This window comes from Ophidiomyces ophidiicola (assembly GCF_022830035.1).
Source record: "Ophidiomyces ophidiicola strain CBS 122913 chromosome Unknown scaffold_11, whole genome shotgun sequence".
In the NCBI taxonomy this organism is placed as follows: Eukaryota; Fungi; Ascomycota; class Eurotiomycetes; order Onygenales; family Onygenaceae; genus Ophidiomyces; species Ophidiomyces ophidiicola.
The window spans coordinates 216,353-238,108 of NW_026054651.1; the positions used below are offsets into that span (position 1 = coordinate 216,353).

The 21,756-nt window shown below is 55.5% G+C and overlaps 7 protein-coding genes across 7 annotated transcripts; 4 read left to right on the top strand and 3 right to left on the bottom strand.

The window, feature by feature from the left end:
• Window positions 1-262: 262 nt before the first annotated feature.
• LOZ57_003356 (uncharacterized protein) lies at window positions 263-824 on the top strand (the record flags this gene model as incomplete). Its single annotated transcript, XM_049252405.1, has 3 exons — window positions 263-368; window positions 443-738; window positions 792-824. 3 exons carry the CDS (start codon window positions 263-265, stop codon window positions 822-824), a joined length of 435 nt encoding a protein of 144 aa, XP_049108579.1.
• Window positions 825-1,036: 212 nt separating this feature from the next.
• LOZ57_003357 (uncharacterized protein) lies at window positions 1,037-2,934 on the bottom strand (the record flags this gene model as incomplete). The annotated part of the gene is made up of 2 exons (XM_049252406.1): window positions 1,037-2,481; window positions 2,583-2,934. 2 exons carry the CDS (start codon window positions 2,932-2,934, stop codon window positions 1,037-1,039), a joined length of 1,797 nt encoding a protein of 598 aa, XP_049108580.1.
• Window positions 2,935-3,410: 476 nt separating this feature from the next.
• On the bottom strand, window positions 3,411-4,441 carry LOZ57_003358 (uncharacterized protein; the record flags this gene model as incomplete). Its single annotated transcript, XM_049252407.1, has 2 exons — window positions 3,411-3,828; window positions 3,882-4,441. The coding sequence occupies 2 exons, from the start codon at window positions 4,439-4,441 to the stop codon at window positions 3,411-3,413; spliced, it is 978 nt and encodes a 325-aa protein (XP_049108581.1).
• Window positions 4,442-5,347: 906 nt separating this feature from the next.
• Window positions 5,348-5,981, bottom strand: HHT1 (histone H3.1; the record flags this gene model as incomplete). The annotated part of the gene is made up of 4 exons (XM_049252408.1): window positions 5,348-5,397; window positions 5,450-5,677; window positions 5,746-5,853; window positions 5,957-5,981. 4 exons carry the CDS (start codon window positions 5,979-5,981, stop codon window positions 5,348-5,350), a joined length of 411 nt encoding a protein of 136 aa, XP_049108582.1.
• Window positions 5,982-6,761: 780 nt separating this feature from the next.
• Window positions 6,762-7,245, top strand: HHF1_2 (Histone H4; the record flags this gene model as incomplete). Its single annotated transcript, XM_049252409.1, has 4 exons — window positions 6,762-6,771; window positions 6,831-6,968; window positions 7,027-7,164; window positions 7,220-7,245. 4 exons carry the CDS (start codon window positions 6,762-6,764, stop codon window positions 7,243-7,245), a joined length of 312 nt encoding a protein of 103 aa, XP_049108583.1.
• A 1,147-nt stretch (window positions 7,246-8,392) lies between these two features.
• Window positions 8,393-9,271, top strand: LOZ57_003361 (uncharacterized protein; the record flags this gene model as incomplete). Its single annotated transcript, XM_049252410.1, has 1 exon — window positions 8,393-9,271. The coding sequence occupies one exon, from the start codon at window positions 8,393-8,395 to the stop codon at window positions 9,269-9,271; it is 879 nt and encodes a 292-aa protein (XP_049108584.1).
• Window positions 9,272-18,380: 9,109 nt separating this feature from the next.
• LOZ57_003362 (uncharacterized protein) lies at window positions 18,381-20,627 on the top strand (the record flags this gene model as incomplete). Its single annotated transcript, XM_049252411.1, has 1 exon — window positions 18,381-20,627. The coding sequence occupies one exon, from the start codon at window positions 18,381-18,383 to the stop codon at window positions 20,625-20,627; it is 2,247 nt and encodes a 748-aa protein (XP_049108585.1).
• Between the last annotated feature and the right edge of the window lie 1,129 nt (window positions 20,628-21,756).

Sequence of the window (21,756 nt, forward strand, 5' to 3'; positions counted from 1 at the left end):
GCCCCTTGGGCTTATTAAAAAACAAAAATTTTCGGATCAATTGGTGATCATTGCATTTGAATAAAAAGGCGAATTCCACCTAGCAAACCATACCAAAAGTGGATATATATATAGAAATTCTATATTCATATCATTAAACAGTCTTTTTACTAAATGCAATGCTTCGTTCCTGTTACTATTAGTTTACACAAGGGTCCTTCCTCAGGCTTTTCAGTCATCACCGCTGGCTGCAGTTGCAGGCTGCATTTCCGACTTCTTTAACATGGCTTCCCCAGGTAAACCCAATGCTGGATCTATACAGAAAGAAAATTCGGCGGCCACCCGTGTCAAGAAGAGCAATCACAAAAAGAATCCCAAACAAAAGAAATGTAAGTTCCATCAGTGTGCCTCAAGATACCAAATCCAGCGTCTAAAGGGCCGAAAGATTCTACTCCCCCACCAGTTGACCACGCCGATCTCGAAAAATGGTTGGAGATACATTGCCAGGTTCTAACAAACCAACAAAATTGGCATAATCGCCTCATGGAGATCGCATTGGAAGCCATAGAAGCCCGCAAGAAAAGAGTTGCAGAAGCAGAAGCCAGAAAGAGAGCCGAAGAGCTAAGAGCCGAACTCGAGGCAGAGAGCGCCAAGCGCGAGGGCAGCTCGGGAGAAGAAATCAAAACATTCGAAGAGTTGATGGTACGTATCAGGAAGATGGAGAAGCAGGCCATTGAAGCGAAGGCAGCAGCAGCAGTGGTGGGTAACTTGATCCCGGAGTCATAAGAAGCTATGGCTAATTGCTACCACAGCGCGGCGAATCCGTTGAGGAAGAGTATTATTAGAAAGAAGGGTCAAAACGCCTTCTTCAATGCTCCTGTGTATCACTGGCTGTGGATGACGTAGATGACTAGTCCTATACCAAGAGCTAAGATGAGGATTTTTTATATCCAAATTGCGACGTTAACGAATTCAGAGTATGATAACCCACGATAGGCGCAATGGTATATTTAATTCCTGTATGGGGCGTATTCTGTGTCCAAAGTTTCCTAAGTCTTCAAGTATCATTTCTTCTTCCTCGTTTCAAAACCTCATTCTCTTTCGCGCCTCTCCACTCACACTCGTCTCGAAACTCGCAAATTCTGCATTTCCATGCTTCCTCGAGGGCAACGCCTTGTGCGTTCCTGTCTCCACGCCAAAAGCGCATTCCATCAGCGAGATAGGGGTATAAATCATTTTCATCAAAGAAAAATGATCTGCTGCCTAAAAACGTTACGGCATCGGTGGAGCCGGTTGGGGCATAGACGTATGAAGCTGTAAGGAGGGGTGAGAGAATGGTAGAAGGTGAAGATTCGACGATGTCAGGGCTGTGGTCATTGTCAGGCTTAGCAGTGGGGGCGACGACGGATGGATCAGAAGGCGAATCTCCGTGGACTTGCGTCGTAGGGAGGAGAGTAAGCCGGAGGTGCTCCTTCATAAGTGACCAAAGGCTAGACAGAGAATTATGATCGACGAGTATGTCGAGAAGATCTTCATCGCCAAAGGACTCGGCCAGGCTCTCTGGCGACGAGTTGAAATCCAAAAAATGATTGTCAAATCCATTCACTTGAGCGATAAAACTGTCAGAAAACGGTTGGTCGATGTCCAACCGGTATCGTAGGCCTATAGACTCCATTGTGATATCATCACTGGTGGCAAGTCGAGTAAGCATGTGGAAATATAGATGAAGCTGCAAGAGCGTCGGACGAAATCCAACGCTCGACACAGTGGGCAAGTTTGCAGCGGATCTACGGGTCTTGACATCTGTTATGTAGATCTTTTTATCCGTTATTAATTGTGAATCAGTGCCCCCAGGGCTGTCTGCTGCAAAGCTTTGAAGCGTTTTACCGCCACCAGCTGCAGACAGCATATAATCAGTGAACGACATCTGGTCCCCGGGAGTCAAAGACTTGACCGGTTTCACCCTTGCAGGCTTTGGAATCAATGCCGCCTCGAGCGCAGCATCAGGGCAATCATAAGAGAGCTCGTCGATGATGCCCGTCACCATCTCGCCGTCAATAACACCCCATACCTCCAGCTCTCTTGTCATTCCAGTGGTTCTTAGAGTATGTAGCCCCTGTATCACGTTCCATATTCTCAAAGCCCACCCGTCCTCTCTCGTCAATATTTCCACTGGAACAGTGGTATGTACTTGCTCTTCGAGAGTCTTATGGACCGCGCTCCCTTTCCTCATTGCAGGTGTTGGCCGCTTGCGCCCGTGCTTTGTTAGACTGTACCAGTATTGTAGCTCGCACCAGGCAGGAGAGATCAAATCCGTAACGGAGAGGTTCTTTTTAGGTGCTTTGCGAAATCGTTCCAAGGGGGACTTGGGCTTCAGGCCGTACAAAGCCTTAGATGGCGTGCGGTTTCCAACTGTCATCGCGTCGACAGCCTGCTGCTGGCTGTCTTCCTCATCGCGACGGCGCGGAGTTTCCCGGCCTTCTATGGAATTAGGATGCTCTACTAGACGCTTATAGTCAGATGTCAGCCCGCCTTCCGAAATTCATAACAATGCTGGGACCTCCGCTTGAGATCTATAGACCCGATCCGGAGAGGAGACTCACCACCCTTCTCTTCAGCGACGTCGTCGATCTCGAAGTCAGACAGAGAGTCCCATATTTCCAATAGCTTCTGGGTAGTCGGGCTGAGTGGCTGCCCGCCGCTGGCCTGGAAAGCAGACACAGGGACATCCTCGATATCCGCAACCGTTTTAGGCACCGACTCCAAAACACCAATTCCAACGTCGCGCGTCACTGCGATGCTATCGCCAGCACGTGCAGGGGTGCCCTCAATGGCGATGTCTCCTCTATCTGCAGCGAGATTGTCCAGTAACCCGATTAAAAGTTCCTCTTCTTCTGGTGAAAAATCGGGTCCGTAGTCACTAGAGTCCGACGCGTCCGCCGCTGAGAGCGTCATTGATTCTGAGTCGCGAACAGCAGGACATGCCTGCGGCCTGTTCGCTCGAGGTGCCGCCGTGTTCACCTCATGGAGTGGTGATTCTGCATTGACAAGAAGCTGTGTTGTTCTGTGAGAAGTTTGGCTTTATGTACTGGCGAGCTTAACTTTGGGTGGCAATGAGGCTTAATAACGCCAGGCCACTCTATGGGTATATGGACCCACGAGGCATCGAAAACAATCAGTTTATATTAGACGATGGCTCGCTATCTCTAACTTGGTCTAAATAAAACAGATCTATCTATCTAATGACACCCAACACCTTTAAAGAAATTATAGCCCTGGGTATCAGCATTATTTTCAAGCCTTCTGTCAGACACAAGTCTGTGCTGTCAAAGTTGCCTTGAACCATTTTTTGATTTGCACGACAAAAAAAGTCACCCAAAATATATATGCAATTGAAAATTAAAAGTTCCAGAAGCTCCCCCACCCACATATCACGGGGTATGCAGCAGCGCGCCTTTGTGAGAACCTGTGTCTTGCAGAAGCTCAGCGGCTTCTATAATAGCAGCCTCCCTAACTTCCCTAGCTGCCTTTTGATTGAGCCAACTTAAATATGCCTGCCAGCCCACAGCCACAATGCCTGAAACGATGCTGCGGAACTGCGGCTCCACGTATAAAAATAAGAAAGCGGTGACACCGGGCCACAGTTTGGCGCTGTTCATGATGCTATTCGGCACGGCCTTTTTCAATCTCTCCCACGTATCATACAGTGACGCTCCGGCGAGCAGAGACTGCATGGCAAAGAAGTAGGTATTGAAAATAGGAGTGAATATGGATTGTGATACGGCAACTTTAGTGAGGATAGAACGGGCTTTCGAGGCATAATTAAAATGATGGTGAAGGAACATAAACCTATGACGAGAATATTAGTCTGAGAATTGATATCTGAAGAATCCTGAGCATACCATCTATACACCGGAATCGCGGCAACAACTCCCACCGTCAAATGTCTCGCAGTCCGCATCCCATCGTAATTCGCCCACACACTCGACGTGCTCTCCTGATCTTCGTCCTGCTGGGCAGCAGCAACTTCACCTTGCAGCTCCCCCGCCTCCGATGCTTCATCACTGGATACCAGCAGCTGCGCACACAGGTCTGCACATAAGTATATGATAAGCGTACTCCACACCTGCGTCCAATACGGGCGGCCATGCTGCTGCCGGCTATACCAGCCCACGGCCTTCCCCAGCGGACTAGCCTTCATTATCTGACGCAGCGAGCGCGAGGGTCGCTCGGGGATCGAGGGCACGGGGGCTCCAGCTGAAGCCGTCGCAGAGCCGTGGGGAGGGGTCTGGGTGTTCGCATTTTCAGCCGCTGTTGCCGGTGATGGCGGCGCGGATGGGCTGTGGTTTGTGGTACTGGATTGGATTCGCCGCAGCTGCGTCCAACGATGAGGGACCGAGGTTTGTCGTCTGATCGCAAGTGAGACGGACAGGGCCCCTCGTACGATACGTTCCATGCCCATGCTCGAGATTGTAAATAGTTTGTGTTCTGTACGGTTGGTGGTGGGGGGGAAGGCTACAGCCGGCGTGAGACACGCAACTCCCCGTATTTTTCAAAAAACGAAGCTCAAGGTCACAGATACGCCGTAGTAGGCGAATCACCGGATCATTTTTCCTTATAAATTCTGACTTGGAACGTAAGAATAAGCCCGAGGGAGCAGGGGAGATGTGAGTCAAGCGGAGAAGTCGAGGTGGGGCAGCCGAACAGCCAAACAGTACGAGAAAGGCGTCACGGCCGTGGGCGACGATCACGGGAAAACGAGAGCGATGGTTTTAATGTCATATCTTCAAAACGGCCTTGTCGACAGTAACAAGAGGGAGAGGAGAAGTTGTAGGGTGTGTCGGTGAAGTTGGTGTTCGGGTGTTCGGCGTTGTTTGCCGACTCCCGTCTCGGTGATTCTCGCGAGCCAAATCTGACGCTCGTCGGCGCCGTCGCACAACAGGCTCAAACAGCTTCGGTTTTGTGATTAGGAATCGTATTGTGGAATATAACCCAGCGAGCAGATTTATGTTGAAAGGAAGGTTCGGCTCACTCAATATATATACACGACACCAACAATCAAGGGCAGGGAGAATAATACTAAAGGTATATTTGGAGAGTAATAATAGTAAGACACTTAGAAGTAATATTGAATGTTAACATCTAAGTACGGGCCCGATGAAAAGGACTCGAGCTGGTGCAATTTTGCAATCGAGATAATGTTACAGCAAAGACGCCTCAGACCAACCCAGCCCCCATGTCCACGATTGTTGATGATTAAAAACAAAACCCAAATTGAAAATCCCAGTTAAAAAGCCATCATTTGTCGCCGGTCGTTAACAGTTATGAACAAGCACAAGAAAACACAATCCATAAACACTAGAAACGTTTATGAACGTTCACCACGGAGACGACGAGCCAGCTGGATATCCTTGGACTCTGTAAAGTGTTGTTAGTTGTCGAGTCATCAAGGTAGTTAGATAAAACATACGGATGGTAACACGCTTGGCGTGGATAGCGCACAAGTTGGTATCTTCGAAGAGAGAGACGAGGTAGGCCTCGACGGACTCCTGAAGGGCACCGATGGCGGAAGACTGGAAGCGGAGGTCGGATTTGAAGTCCTGAGCAATTTCACGGACCAAGCGCTGGAAGGGAAGTTTGCGGATCAAGAGCTCGGTGGATTTCTGGTAGCGACGGATTTCACGGAGAGCGACGGTACCTATTGAAGGGTGTTGTTAGCTAAGACCAGGATGGCAAGTGAAGGCGCCAAGGTAAAAGGTGACTCACCAGGCTTGTAGCGGTGAGGCTTCTTGACACCACCAGTAGAGGGAGCAGCTTTGCGGGCAGCCTTAGCGGCAATCTGCTTACGCGGGGCCTTGCCACCGGTAGATTTACCTAAGAACACGAAGTCAGTAAAGGGTGGGTGAGATGAAGTCGCGTCACCACCGGCAGCCTAGTGAGGCAGCAGCGCAGCGACAGTGAGGTGGTGATGACGTACGAGCTGTCTGCTTTGTTCTGGCCATTGTAAAAGGTTTTAGGCAGTTAAGCGAAGATTTTGAGCGATAAAAAGTTGATGGAAGGATGGTTGGAAGATGCCAAAAGAAGCACACGAAGGCGGATGGCGATGGTGGTGGAGAGAAAAGGTTGCAAAAGAAGCGAGGGAATTGGGTGGGGGGCCGGTATTTGTAGCAGGCGGCCAGCGGGGGGCGTGATCTGGGCAGGCGTGCGTGGGCGCGCAGAGCCAGGCTTAGCGCGGATTGTTCAGATCAGAAAAAAGTGCTGGAAAGCGGGCGGTCTAACGGGCGGGTTGCGCGCGGCCTGTTTGGCGGGCAGAACACCAAAAACCACAACACCCGCCCGCAACACCACACCACATCCCGCCTGGCGCCTATCTGATCCGCTCGCCCACCACCAGCACAACGCGGATCAAACTGCTGCACGCAGTGATCTCTGCCACCTCCACCGCTTCAGATCAACTGATTCTCCCAATTTGCGCTGCAAACGGGTGGTTTCGTCGAGATCAGTCTCGATGTACTAGTCGTGATCCCGCCCGCTGATTGGCTGGTGGCGCCCAAGACGGCTAGCGCGCCCTGGCCCGAATCGCTGCGCGCTGATTGGCCGATCGCCCGCATCACCAATCCGGCGACAGCGACTTGAAATATCGCGCCGCCCAACTGCTCTCCAACTTTCTCTCCTTCTCTGCTACAGCCGCTTGTACACGCGTTTCTCAACTCTCCAATCGACTCACTTCCACGAGACACTAATCTCTAACAAACTTCAAACAACCCCTCACTTCTATCAACATGACTGGCCGTAAGTGCCTCTGGCTCTAGACCGCGTCGGCGGCATAACTAACGCGTCTTCCTCTACAGGTGGAAAGGGTGGCAAGGGCCTTGGAAAGGGTGGTGCCAAACGTCACCGAAAGATTCTTCGTGACAACATCCAGGGTATTACCAAGCCTGCTATTCGTCGTCTTGCCCGCCGTGGTGGTGTCAAGCGTATCTCTGCCAGTATGTTGCCTGCATTCCATGCACCATCACCTAACCCAGACTAATTCACTTCAAACAGTGATCTACGAAGAAACCCGCAGTGTCTTGAAGACCTTCCTTGAAGGTGTAATCCGCGATGCTGTCACATACACTGAGCACGCTAAGAGAAAGACCGTCACATCTTTGGATGTTGTCTACGCCCTCAAGCGTCAAGGACGTGAGTCATTCCAGCTTCTACTTTGCCCCAACTTGCCACTGACCAGATTACCCAGGCACTCTCTACGGTTTCGGTGGTTAAATTGCTCTCTTTACGACAATGACTTGGGTTTCCACGGTGTTCTTCTCTTTAACTTAACGGGCATATTATCTGGGTTTCTGTTTTACTCTTGGGAGGTCGGAAGGTCGTGGAGTCATGTGTATCATAATGTGTCTTCCGTTCATGCAGCTGGTGATTACCACTCGGAGCACACCTAGCTAGCTCTGGTGTCAGATGATTTCTGTCAAAGCACAGTCAAAGAAAATGCGATATGCTTTGCTTCAGCTCCAACTTTGTTCTCTCCCGCACTGAAACATAGCCATTTGCGCAATTTATCGGCTGCCAGCCGAGCACTTGCTGTCTGAGTCTTTTTCTCAATCCCCCTTTCTTTCGTCTGAACACCCCTTCCACGTGACCAGCGCCTTACGTCAGCTGTCGCTTCGATCATCTCAACCTGGTTGGACTAAAAAAAGCCCAGGAAGCCTCGTTATATGCTTGACGGCCGCCGTGCCGTGGACGCGCAGTGGGATGGTTCGTCGCCGGCCAATCTTCATGCATGATTGTATGGGCGGAAGTGAAACAGCACCATCGCTTGTGGGATCAAGTGCGGATCCGAGTTGCACGAAGCTTGCATCTCGGAACCACATCTCTATTCGCCTGGCGAGCACAAAGAGGGGCATACGCCCACCCGACTTTCCAACTCTTTTTTTTGCGCAAGCCACTGTGCGTCTCTCTCGCACGCAAAGAGTGGTCCCCAACTCTCTCGCCGCTAGGCTCATGGGATTGGCCTTGTTCTAGGTTGCCCGGCGGCCCTTGGCTTTCGTCTGTTTCGGGCGTGTTTCGTCCTGCGAGCGGTCCAAAAAGCGAGGGCCCATGGCGGCGGGTTTAAATGGGCTGCGAAGTGCCCGCAGAGATTCGTCAGTCTCCAGGTGCGTGTGTGCGCGGCAGGCGGATCTGCGACTGGAAGCACGTTGCTTTTTTGCCTGTTTTTCTTCTTCCTGCTCTCTTCCTATAATAAAATGGCCTGAAACCCCCCGTTTCTGTGCTCTGTTAAAGCTCCTGGAGCCTGCTCGCTCTTCACAGCCCCCCCTGGCCAACTGGGATACGCTCGTTCATGATACGTTCTTTTTTTTGATCGCTGAATAAATAGGTCATTCTGTCGTACCATTCCTTTCGGGTCGCGATAATTATGGCCCGACTTGAGCAGAATCAAAGCCTTTTTCTCGACAGCCTGCAGCTGCTGGATAAGAGAAACGGCACCACCCCTGACTTTCTTCGCCGTCAGGCGCCAGTATTTCCATCGCTTGAGAGGAAGTTTTCGTGGTCACAGTCCACAGTACCGCCCAGTCCTCCTGAGGAGATACAGAGCGATGGCGAACCGCCCGTTGCGGCTCAGAAGAACCCGTACATCTGCCAACGCTGTGGCTTCCATAATAGCAGTAACGGCGAGACGTTTAGCCAGCCTGCTCCCACTCCACCCTCCCCCAGTCCGCCTACTCGCACCCCGCCCACTCCCCCCAGCATACCCAGCATACCATCCGCCTCAATTCGAAGAAAAACTCTTCCCCAACCCGCCTTGGTGCCCCTAGAGCATCCACCCCCTGCATTTGCACCACCACCACTACCGCCGCCGCCTCCGCAGAATTCATACCCAATGCGGCCCCAACTGAGGCAGTCGAGGTACTACGCCACTCTCCCCCAGCTCTTAGAGCCTCCTGAACTTCCCCAGAGTTCCCCTCCCCGGGGCTCCCTCTACATGACGTCGCGGTCCATGACCGACCTCCTACCTACCGCCCAAAGCAGCGGCGTAGCGACACCCTTTTCAGATCGCTCATCGCAATACTTTCCGAGTGCACAACCGTCGCCGACGCGGACCCAGACGATGACTTCGGATAGCTACTACCAGGGGCCGTTTGGACGCAAGAAACTAGTGCGACGGCGCACAGACTTACGCACGGCGGCAGTGCCGGCACCAAGTATAAAACGGAATCCAACCATGTTAGTGAGGGGGTTGACAAATATGTTCAAGGCACGGAAGGATGCAGAGCAGTATTCCGCGGAATCCTAGGCTGATCAGCCAGTGTGATGTTTGGGGGAGAGAGAAAGAGAGAGGAAAGGGAAGGGGGAGGAAAGCATAGCATTTGAAGCGTATTTTGCACTTGTCGCTTTCAAGAGTTGCACGGCTATATACCATGTCCCTCGAGACAGTTTTTTGCATCCCGTTTAATATGGAGGGAGGGAGATCTGACCGGTTCTAACACGTTATGTGGGTAATACGCCAGGGCGTTTTGAGTTGATACAGTGGTGAATTCCGAAACAATTAGCAATGGGCCAGCCATCCCGCCAGTATCATCATCATCATCATCATCATCATCCTCCTCCTCCTTCTCAATTGGCCTCATCATATCATACCATCGTCATCACGAAGCAATCACACCACCGGAATAGAAACCCATGCCCGGCGCCAGGGATCACATGAGCAAAGCCATCACATGACGCCCTGGCTCGATCTAAGACGAGTCAGCCCACTCGCGCGCGCAACCACCGCCGCGTACTCCATAACAACAGCCATCGCAATATGCCTGTACCCGCCGGGCTGCCCTGTGCATCGCGTAACACGTAAACCTCCCGCTTTTCCGGGCCTGGAATTGCGCGTGGTCTGTGGCTGGCGAGCTACGAGACCAGCTGACACTATTAAAAATCGCAGGGCCGTTGTTTTTTTTTTCTTTGCGGTTTTTTATTGTATGAAAAAAAAAACAACGGCCCTGCGATTTTTAATAATGTGATTATGTGACGAGACTCTGTCCCCCCGCCCGGGGAGCGGAGCGGGAGCGTCGGGGAACAGCAACATGCAGTCGGCGATCTCGACCTGTTTTTTTTTTTTTTTTTTTTACGTTTGTGCCCAGAGATTGTAGTTAGTTAACCGGTAGTCGGCCCGGAAGAGAAGAGACGTTGGTTCCGAGAGCTCCCCGCTGAGAAAGCTGCGAGAGAGTATGATGCTTGCTCAGCGACTGCTATCAGCGCGTCACTAAATACTGGGTAGATATGCACTATGCACAATCTCGATAGAATCGGAAGGCAAGATTAGCTTTCCGCTCCGCACTGTTCTCGCAAACTGTGTAAGCAACAATCATGCCTGACAGGTTTGACTGGTTTTGCTTCCTTGCATGTTCTTCGGGTGTAGTTACATGAGCGTGAATAATAATAATAAATAACAATTAACGGAACCGCTGCCTTCTCAACCTGGAAACCGTCCGAAAACCGAGCGGTCACCTCCCGAGTGGGTGGTTTTTTAGTTAGTTTACTTACAGCCGGGCTGATGCCGGTCTCGGCGATGAGTCGGGTTTGCGCACTCATGGCGTTTTGTGTATATTTAGATGACCAGGGCGTGTACGCCCGGGCCAGCCCCGACCGGGAAGAGAGTAGTGAACTATGGAATTGGGAGGGGGTTGAGTCTTGTTCGTCTTTCTGGTACCATTGATGGGATGGTGATTACGAATAAGAAAAATGATAATACTAAGGACTACAGAGGCTCTCTCTTTGAGGAGGCTGGAACGAATAGCCCACCTGTCTCAGAACGGCGCGCGCGACAAAACATGTTTTTACCACGATGTGGATGGTTAGAATACGCTCCGCTCTGGTATGTACCTGACATGAAAAAAAAAATGATGTCTTGCTCCAGTCCAGGAGCAGCAGCTCATGTTGCGCGCGGTGCCCTGTAACTTGGTATGTCCATCATTAAACCAGGATCCTCACAAGGATAGAAACGGTTGGCCGGTGTTCAACCGTAAATCTTCCAGCTGAGAGGACCTAGAAGCCGGACAAGCTCAATCACAGAACCTAGATTCAAGGTCTAAAACGGAGCTTGGTTCTGGGCAAAGAGGTGTTGGGCAAACGGGAAACAGGTAGACATCTTTGGCGGAAAACATCTTCTTTTCCCACGCCCGATACGGGGTATATGTCACATATTCTCGTCAAAGACTCGTGTGCTGAGAGGCCGTTGGCCAATGAACACGTATCCTCTCCATGCACGACCGCAAGAGAGAGTGTGAGTGTACGGACACGACATTGGGCAGTGCGCGGAAAAAGAAGGTGATATTAGAACTTGGCAGAGCTGCATGCATCTCGTTCTGGATCACGGACCATGATTCGATTGATTGGGCTAGCTGCAGGCCCGATGTCGACTCGTGTTCTGATTCATCTCTTGAACCGGGTCTGCGGGAAATGAGCATGTGTTGATGCATGGGAGATTATCGATTCAGGGTTGGCAGGCAGGCAGCAGCCAGACTCTCGTAGGTGATTGGAAGGGCGAAGTTGACCACTACTACCCATGGTCAGGTAATTTCACGACTCTCGCGGTGCGGGCGGGGGGTCCCAGCGGCCTTATATTTATAATTGCAGAGTAATATATGGTGGAGACGTTTCATCCGCTGTGCCTTGGTACAGTCACGTTAGTTGGCCAAGGTGGACAAGGGCGTGCGCTCTGCTTCGACATGGGCTTGGGTGGCTGTCGTCGACAGCGTGCCAGGGCAATCAACGCCCTTCCCCCACGGATCGAGACCCGATCTGCCCCCATTCCCGCATTGGGAAGCTGGGGCTCTGTTATCTCTCCTCGGCGTAATAATAATGTATGGCGTTTTCCACTCCGATTGACGGAGATAACCAACCAAGCTGGACGCCCAATACCAATCTTTCCCTGAGATTAATAATCTGCGGGTCCTCAGTTCAGCTGAAGTGCTCGACGCCACAGCAGGCCAGCGCTGGCCTTGGGGCGTTGGAGCGGGTGCGTTGTTTCTCTTGGACGCCCACGGCCGGACGTTTGCAGTGGGCCTGGGCCCTCAGGCAGGCAGGCAGGCGGGCGTTAACGAGGAACCGCCCATCTGGTTGCGCCTTCGCCACAGCCGATGGCTTCGTGCATGCCGACCAACAGGAGTGCGTGCTGTCGACTGTCTTGTTCAGCTCCCCGCACCACGGGAGGCGAATAATACCCCAAGCACTCGGGCTCCGGTCGCCAGCTTTGGATGTATAGAAGGACCCGCCCTGGTGGCGAGAATGGAGCTTCTCAAGACGACGGGACCTGACCACCAACCTTGTCTGTTCTTGCCTGGGAGAAGGGGGCAAACCACTCGCACCGCACAGCGAGGGGGATTGCGACAAGCTCGTCGGGGCGAAGGCAGCTCGCTTGGTAGCTGACGGGATCTCCGGGGCTTATTTCACCGCTATGCTGCACAGGCCGGTCGGTCAGCAGACAGGTTTCAAATCGATATGAACGGGGCCCGGGGGAGCAGAGATAAAAAAAACATAATAATTATTAACTTGGCAGAGAGTGGAGGGGGGGGTGGGCAGAGCGACAGCTCACTTCTCAAGGAACAAGCTCTGGGGCTTAGACGAGGAGATGACCGCGGAAGGCCGACAAGCAAGCAAGTGATGGATAACATGGTGCTCTGTTATGCATCGCTGCATGGTAACCCTGCAACGTGGAATTGGCATGATGAGAGCAAGCCGTCATCATCATCATCATCACCACCATGGCCGGCGGCAGCGTCGTTCGGAGTTGCGGGCGAGGCTTGACGTGCGGGCTGCTAAGAATAGCGCGCGAAAAAGTTTTCCCTGCAGCCCCACTGTTCCTCGCGTTAAGGTTGACCGAGATCCTGGCCGTCCATGCATGTGCTGCAGGCCACCCATTCAGTAAGTGGGCTGCTGGTCGCCTGGGGCCGAGATGCGATAGCCCAGAAATCCCACGGAGATAAAAAAGAAAAAATTGAAAAAAAATTTGTCCCAGGCACAACATGACTCTCCGACGCGAGTACGGAGTATACTCTCTCAGACGCCGGAGCACAGCGAACTAGCTAAGTAACTTCTAGTTAGTCGGTGCCAGCCCGCACTAGAGCTGCAGGAAACGGATCGGCCGCCAGCACGCTCTGGGAAGGTGGCTAGAAGCACCGTGGACGTTCCAGCGGCTTCCAGCCAAGTATTTTGCCGAAACCGCCGGGCTCTTTTGTGTCGCGCGCGAGAGCTGCGCGCAGGACCGAGTCGGCGCCGCGACGGGGCCATGCTGATGTCGCATTGAAGAACAACAACAATCCATCGGAAAGGGGGTGGAGGAAGGCTTTGCGTGCAGCACGAAAACGAAAACTGCAAGCAAAGCGCAGGGCTCGTCGTGCTGGGTTCGGCGGATGCCAATCCTCCGACCAGCGTTTTTTTTTTCTCTCACCCACTCTCTTCCCCCCCCCCTCCTTTTGTCAGCGAAGAAAAAGTGCCGATCGGGACGATCGACATACCGGCGCCCGACCAGGCGTGATTGGCCAGGAACCAGCCTCCACCCGACGCCAAATGTTGCCGCAAGCAGCTTAGCGCCTGCCCTATCGCTTAGCAGATCCGAGACCCTGTGGATCGGGGGCTGCGCTGATTGGTGGAAACACAGCGGTATTGATAAATTACGGTACCAGTGGGCCCTGCGTACAAGCTTATTCTGGCAGGGCTGTGGCTGTGCTCTGTCTATCTGTGGCTTCCGATCTGCTACTGGGATTTGAATTTTTTTTTCTGTCTCCATCTGGTTGGTGATGTTGACGACGGACAAGAAGAGACGATGATCGCAACAGTCGTCATTTCTGCAACGGCACGGCCGACATGGCACGAGCGATTTGTCATGTTGGCACCGCGCAGCACCTGCCTTGTCCATTCAATGTCACGTTCACACACACACGTCGTCGTGCATGAGACACACTCTTGATCGTCTTTCGATATGCACCCGTGCTTTCGCAAAGCATGCTACTTCTGTACACCGTCTTGGGCAGATGTCCAGTCGGGCTTTGACCCCAAGCCTTGTTTTTTTTTTTTTTTTTTTTCGCAGATCACCGGCGGTCGCATCCTTTGCGTTGCAGCAGCATTATTGGCTTGCGGGCCATTTTCCTCTTGCGCTTTGTTGCTTTCGCTTTGCTCTCCTTCCGACTGTCATTATTTGTGACGACGACGACGACTCCTGGTGGGGAGAGGGAGGTGGGGGGGGGGGGGTGATCGCCATGCGGGAGGTTTCGGCGTAGATCCACACCCATTCCCAGAGGGATTTTTTGGATTATTATTCTTATTATTGTACGGAGTAGTTGCCTTTTCGCTTGCTCCTTGCCGCGGTTGGTTGAAACTTGCGGCGGGAAATGGGTGGATTTTGGGTTCCAGCCCTAGGGAAAGGGGGTTGGTTGGTTGGTTGGTTGGTGGAGGGAGTGGGAATTGCGATCGGGTTTGCCTGTTTCGCCGTAGATAATTTACATGCTTAGATCCAGGACCTTCAACGGAGTACGGAGTAGTTAGCTATCTAGGGGCTACTGCTGCTAATGCTAACCACCTGCTGCATACGTCAACGGGTTTGATGCTTCTGAAACAATCCGACCCGCGCGACCGGAGCCTCACGCTCACGACGCTTTTTGGGAGCGTCAATCCTTCCTGCGAAGAAAAAAAAAAAAAACTCATTCGTCCGAATCAAAGCATGGACAGGTTGTTTGATTTGCATATTTCTTCCTCCCCCACCATTACCACCCCGATCTGAAACCCTGACGTCACATTGGTCAAGGAGCGCCGTTAACAACAACAACAATAATAAAAAAAACGCTCTCGCAGGAAGGCAAAGCCCGCGACGTCGGCTATACATCTGCGCTCCCAAGAATCTTGATAGCCGTCGTTGCGTTGGTCGCAGTGGGCTCCCAAGGTCGGCAAATGCAGCGGCATCCAGCAGGCATGCTTGGGACATAAAAAAAATTTTTTTTTTTTTCTTTGTCTTTTTGCTGTTGCATGCACGGATCTCGCGGGGTGACGTCACGGCCACGAGTTTTTGTGAGCGGCCCCGCCAAGCCCCGCGCAAGGTTTTGGGTTTTTGGGTTTTGCTGCGTCCCCACATGGGGAGGGCCCCCCCCCCCCCCCCCCCCCCCCCCCCCCCCCCCCCCCCCCCCCCCCCCCCCCCCCCCGGTAGGGCTGGCTGGCTGGCTGGCTGGTGATGATGCGGCTGCACTGGTGGAACACGCGGTGGGGAAGAGCGCGGGTGTTGCAATTTGTTGCTGTTATTTGTGCTGCCTGTTGCTGTTCCCAGCTCGACCGGACCGGAGCTGTGTTTGTCATGGGCCAACGGCGCAACAGGAACGCCGGTTTGCTTGTGATTGTTGATTGTTCTTGGGGGGGAAGACAAGCACGTAGTTTTGTGGTTCAGGGTTGTTTCTGGAGGATTCGAGGATTGTCGTCGAAACTTGCACTTTTTTTTTTTTTTGCATTGATCATGCACTGGCTGTGTGTCACAAAGTCTCGTGCCCCCTCGAGTACGGTTACATACATACATACATACCTGTGTACGGTCTATATACGTGGTGTGCCATGTGGCCCAAAGGCAGCAGCCGCTATAATTATCATTTTTTGTTTTCCTTTTTTCGCGCGACAAATGTCTGCCTGGTAGTACTACACTGGCTAGGCTTTTGGGACCTTGCAGGGGGGGGGAGGCAGGGTCCCTGGCACAAAGCGAGCGCTGGAAATAGAATGTTCCGGGGCGCTTGCTCATTCATCGCACATAAATAATAATAATACAAATGATTCACTCGCGACTAGCGACGATGACTGTGGCCCCGTCCGTATCCGCTTACCGCAGAAACAGTGGGCTCACGTGGGGACCTGCCGCCGACGGCGCCATAATTTGTTACGAACCACCAGTAGCGTAGTCCAGCTCGGACGGCAAAAGTCGCGCAAGCCAGTCACTACTAACTCGGGACGTACGACTGAGTATAGTTGACCCGATTTGACCTCGGCCTGGGCGTTGCCAGGACCATTGTCCGAAAGCGGACGCGGCTCCCGGCCTCGAAGCGGATGGTGACATGATGATTCTTTGGGGCGCAATGTCTGGAGCCAATGGGCGCGCGGGCATTTATTATCGCAAGGACTTATCGGGGGCGCGGCGGCGCTGGGCTAGTCCACGCCGTAAAGGGGAGAGGGGGGAGAGTTGTTGGATGGATGGATGCGTTGCATTAGCAGCAGCAACAGCGCGCTTGGAGTGGCTGCATCTGGGACCCAGCAGGGCGGGCCCGCCGAGAGTAGCAAGAAAGGATAAAATATAAGGGATAAAGTGGAATTCAAAACGCATCCCTGGCAAGCTTGGGTAGCTTCTAGGTGAGGGAGCTAGCTAGGTAGCTCGGGACAAGAAGACTTCCCACTGCTACTGCTACCGTAGGGGGAGTTTTAGTTATGTACCAGCGGACGAGGGGGGGGGGGCCGCACAGGGTAAAATTACGGGCGGCATCGAGTCGAAACAAACGCAGAGCAGCACAGTCATAACGATCGTACGACGGGTAGGCAACCGCACGGTAAGTGGCTACCTCGCAAGTTACGGGCCGGCGTACGGTAAGTCCGGGTACGAGGTTTCTGGCAGGCTGGACGGGCAGGCGGGCACATGACCGGCGCAGCATGCACTCCTATCACGGAGGTGTCACGATCCTACTGATTCAGAACAGTTAGTTAACGCCGTTCCCGCACCGGCGTTAGGGGGTGGACACAGGAAAAAGCAAGGCGTCATCGGCCGTGCACATTGTGTATGGAGGAGTACTCTGGGAAAAAAAAAGACGGCAAAGAACTGGTCCCAGGAAAGCACTTAAGCTCTCGAGGCAAAAATCTTGACTTTTAGGGGGGGGAGCCGCGCGTCAGCGAACCAGACGCTTCGAAAGCGATATGACGGAGGGGAGGGGGGAGACCAAACTTGGCGGCTACGAAACCGAACAAATCGTACTGCACGGAGGCATGCGTTGCATTACTCGCAGCACGGGCAAAACCGGTTTTTTAATTTTTCTGCTGCCGCGCTGGAGTCGCTCAGTAATCGGAATTATGTATGTCGGGGGGTTGATTTCTGCGAAGATCAGAGCAGAGCAGGGCCACATCGTGGCTGAGCAGGCGAGAAATCTCTGCAGGGCGGCGGCACTAAACTAGCCACAGGCGCGGCGCGTGGCGGTGCTCCCAGAGGTCGGGGATCCCGACGCCAAGCGGGCGTCGTTTTGGGTCGTGGTATAGAGCAGGGCCAGCCACACGCGCGCGGCCGCTGCACCAGCCACAGGGCGTGCTTCTGGATCGCCCGGTTTTGGTTTTTCTCGTGGGTGCCTTGGTTCGGTAGCATGATACGGCGTGCCCATGGTTCGCGCGAGACAGACTCCGGGGTAACGAAAAAAAACAAAAAGACAAAAAGGATAGGAGTCTAGATTGGCGTCATCGATTAGAGCGAGCGAGTCGGGGTGTACGACTGGGTGCTCTGAGGAATTGTTGATTACTACTTACTCGGTGCGTGGGCGTGCCTGAGGGCTAAGCGAGCGCTATTGATAGAGCGCGTCGATCCGGGCCCGTTCGTAGGGCCGGCGGGCTGGGCCCCGCGGGCGTGCGCGCAAGGGCTGTGTGGTGGTGATAGCGTGCACGGCGAGTCGGAGCTGGCCGCGGAGCGCACGGGGGTGTCGGGCGACGCAGGACCGTGCCAAGCGCCACGACGGCGTGACGTCATCGCGGTTCCTCCGCACCGGCGCGCGCACTCGCCCGTCCGCGTGCCAGCGTGCGAGCGAGCGTGGGTGCTGGCTGGCTGGCTGAGGCCGTGGGCGATGACGCACTGCACGCAGGGCCGGCGAGCGTGCGTGCCGTTGTTCGCAGCCGGCAGACAGGCAGGCAGGCAGGCAGGCAGGCAGCCAGTCGCAGCCGGGGTTTCGCCGGCGCCGGGAGCAGCAGCAGCAGCAGCAGCAGCGCCAACGCCGGGGCGGTAAGATTACTAGCGGTCATGACGGCGGCGTAGCGCGGTACTAGCGCATACGGAAAACTCTGCCGGGCCAGCCACGGGCGCGCAGGGCAGGCAGCGTAACGCAGCAGCGCAGCGCAGGGGCCTGGCGGTCGGCGGCCGGGTGGTTATATATAACCACGGCGCGCAGCAGCTCCGAGAAGAACAAGACGAAGAAGAATAGCCACCGTCATCCGCATCATACATATCCCCTCGCCCTCCACCACCCTCCCCGTTGCCTGGCCTGCCTGCCTGCCTGCCTGCTGCTGCCCGTGCCCACATGCGCTTTGCCTCCGGGCGTTTCCTTGGTTGCGCAGCTCCCACTTCGCCACCCGCGCTGCTCACGGGCCATCCGCGCCGCGTATAACTATACTGCGATTTGCCATCATCCCCAGCGCCCGCCATGCTCACCACCACCGCCGCTGCCGCTGCTGCTGCTGCTGCTGCCCGTCCCGCTGCCTGTCCGCCATCTCCCGCCTCTTCATCCTCGCCCGCCTCCTCCGCCGCCTCGTCGCCCTTTGCGCGCCACCCTCACCCGCACCCGCACCCGTCGCTGCTGCCGTACCTCGCCGGCCCGTCGTCGTCGCCTGTGTTCTCCGCGCTCGCGTCGCCGCCCGCCGCCGCCTTCGACTTCTCGTTCTGGCCCGAGGAGTCGATGCTCCCCGTCGCCTCGTCGTCGTTCGCCGCGTCGCTGCCCGGCCTGCGCCCGCCGCCCGTCAAGCTTGACCACTTCTACGACGACGCCTCGTTCGATCCCGCCTGCGACGCCCCCGCGCCCTTCCTGCTGCACCACGACGCCGCCGGCCTGCCGTTCGACGACTCCGACGACGCCTTCGCACACCTGCTCGCGCCCGCCAAGCGCCCGCCGCCGCCGCCGCCGCTGCTGTTCCCCGGCATCAGCCACCGCCGCGCCGCGTCCGGCTCGTCTGTCCTCTCGCCGCCGTCGATAGCGACCTCCGCCGCGTCGGCTTCCGCCCGCTCGTCGCCCGCGCTCACGCCGTACGCGCCCTTCGCCAGTCCTGCGCGGCCGCCGGCCCGCCTTGCGTTGGACGCCGGCGCCGGCGATGGGAACATGAGGAAATCCGTGCTGGACCATCACCATAATAATAATAATAATACCAATAACTACAGCCGCCCGCCGTCCGACGCCCACCACCAGCGCCCACAGCCGCCGCCCGCCCGCTCGCCCGCCGCCGCCACCGCCGCCACGGACGAGCCGGCTGGCTTCTACTCCCTGCTCCCGCCCTCCGCCTCCTCGGCCAGCCATAACTCGCCCGCCACGCCGCAGGCCAGCTTTGCCGACGACCTCGACGAGCTGTCCAAGTCGCTCTCGCACGGCGAGCCACCACCGCCCCTGTCCGGCCCGGACCTGCTGGACCGCTGGTCGCATCCGCCGTACTCGCAGCCCACCGCGCCGCCAGACCTCAGCAGTGCCGCTGCCCCGCGGCTCCCGGCCGACGCATACGCCGACGAGCTGTACAGCCCGGCCCTGGCTGGCGCGCCGCCCGACCGTGTGCCGTCGCAGCCGCGCCTCGAGCCCGCCGGTTACGCGCCGTACCGCGGCAGCGTCATGGCCAACTGCCTGCAGGCCGCGCAGCAGAGCCACATGACGGCGCGCGCCCACTCGCCCGGCGCCCACATGGCTGCCGCCGCCGCCGCCGCCGCCCGCCAGCGCTCGCCGTTCCGCCATGGCTCCCCCTACGCCTACTCCTCGGCCGCGCCCCTCGCGCAGCCGCCGCACGCCGCCTCGGCGCTGCGCGGCATGGCCCTGATCGAGTCTGGCGGCGCGCCCGACGCCGACGAGCCCAAGACCATCTCGCCCAAGGACGCGCTGCTCGACTACCACGACGACGACGCCAGCCTGCCCTTGTTCCCGCCGCCGCCCGAGCCCGCCCAGTTCACGCCCCAGCAGCCCTTCCGCCTGTCGAATTTCCCGCCGCTGCCGCCGTTCCCGCCACGCTTCCACCCCGCGCCGCCCGACGGCTCGCAGTACTACATGCCGCAGCCGCCACCGCAGCCACAGCCGCCGCCGCCGCCGCCCCAACAGCAGCAGCAGCAGCAGCACCAGCCCATGCGCGTCACGCAAGCGCCCCCGCCGCCGCCGCCGGTGCATCACACCCCCGACTTCCCGCCGTCCATGGAGGCGACGAACAGTGAACGCACGCCCGGCATCCTGCGTCCCCCACCACACTCGCCCGTCAAGCGGCCGCGCGACCCGTCATCCGACTCGGGCACGTACAGCTGCACGTACCACGGGTGCGCGCACCGCTTCGAGACGCCGGCCAAGCTGCAGAAGCACAAGCGCGAGGCGCACCGGCAGACGACGCCGGGCACGCACGGGCTGGCGCGCGACGGCAGCGGCGGCACGACGACGGCGACGGTGATGCTGCGCGGGTCGCAGGCCGGCCCGCACAAGTGCGAGCGCATCAACCCGTCGACGGGCAAGCCGTGCAACTCCATCTTCTCGCGCCCCTACGACCTCACGCGCCACGAGGACACCATCCACAACGCCCGCAAGCAGAAGGTGCGCTGCCACCTGTGCTCCGAGGAGAAGACCTTCTCGCGCAACGACGCCCTCACCCGCCACATGCGCGTCGTGCACCCGGACGTCAGCTGGCCCGGCAAGCAGCGCCGCCGCGGCCGAGACTGATATCGTGTCCCATTATTGAACCGGCAGTCTTGGACTACTACTAACTAACTAGGGGGGGGGAAAAGCAGAAGCCGACAGCAAAAAAAAAATCAAATCACGCATGGCCGATCGCGCCCCAGATGACGACGCAGCCAAGCGCGCCGCTGCTCCATGCAGTCGGTCGATCGCCCTGGCGCTGTCTGGGATATCCTTCTCTCTCTCTCTCTGTCTCTCTCTCTCTCGCTGCCATCGCGTCTCCGGTTTTTTTTTTTTCTTCTCTTTGGCGCTGCACGTTTCAGTGGGATTCGCCGTGACGTCATGATCCCTGCCCCCCCCGTTCTTTTATGGGCTGCCAGGATTCCCTCCCGATATGGACTTAATTATTTGACTTGATTTGAACTGGGCGATGGACCGCGGGCGGTAGATTATTTTACGGAGTACTTCGAAAGAACGGGGTTGTTTTGCCCTCTCCCGCCGATTTGGTGTGTTTTGGCTTTTGCATTGCTTTTGCTTTTCCTTTTTACTATTATCTTTATTTTTGGAAATCTGATACCATCGCGATTATCAATGGCCGCAAACCGCCCTTCCTTCCCCCCCCCCCATCTCTCCCCACCCCCACCCTTTATTTACCGTTTGAGCGCCTGTTTTTTTCTTTTTGCTGTTGTTGTGAGCAGAATGCAAATGGGAGCAAGAGAAAAAAAAAAAAACGAAAGCAGTTTTTTACAAACCCTCCCCCTCTCCCCCGTATTAATCCACTTTAACAACGGGGGCGGGAGGGGGAAAATAATAACGGGTTGTATATATCTCCTGCCCATCCTTTACGGAGTGTTCTATCTAGTCCCTTGTCTTCTTTCCTGTCCTTTTTGGGGGAAGAAGGGCCTTTGCCTCGTTTTCGGTTCTGTCATCCGGGCGCGAACGTCCGGCTGATCTCTATTCCGGCCTACACCTTTACTCTTTTTTTATACTCTCTCTTATACTCGGACACACACTTAATCATGAGATTCTTGACGGCTTTCTGTATAGTATGAACAGCGTGCGTGGGGGGAGGGGGGGGGGGGGGAGAGAGGCGAAACGAGTCATGACGCATGCGTTGGCATCCTTGCTTGGTTTACTGTGTCCTTTTTTTTTTTTTGGCTATTCTTATTATTTT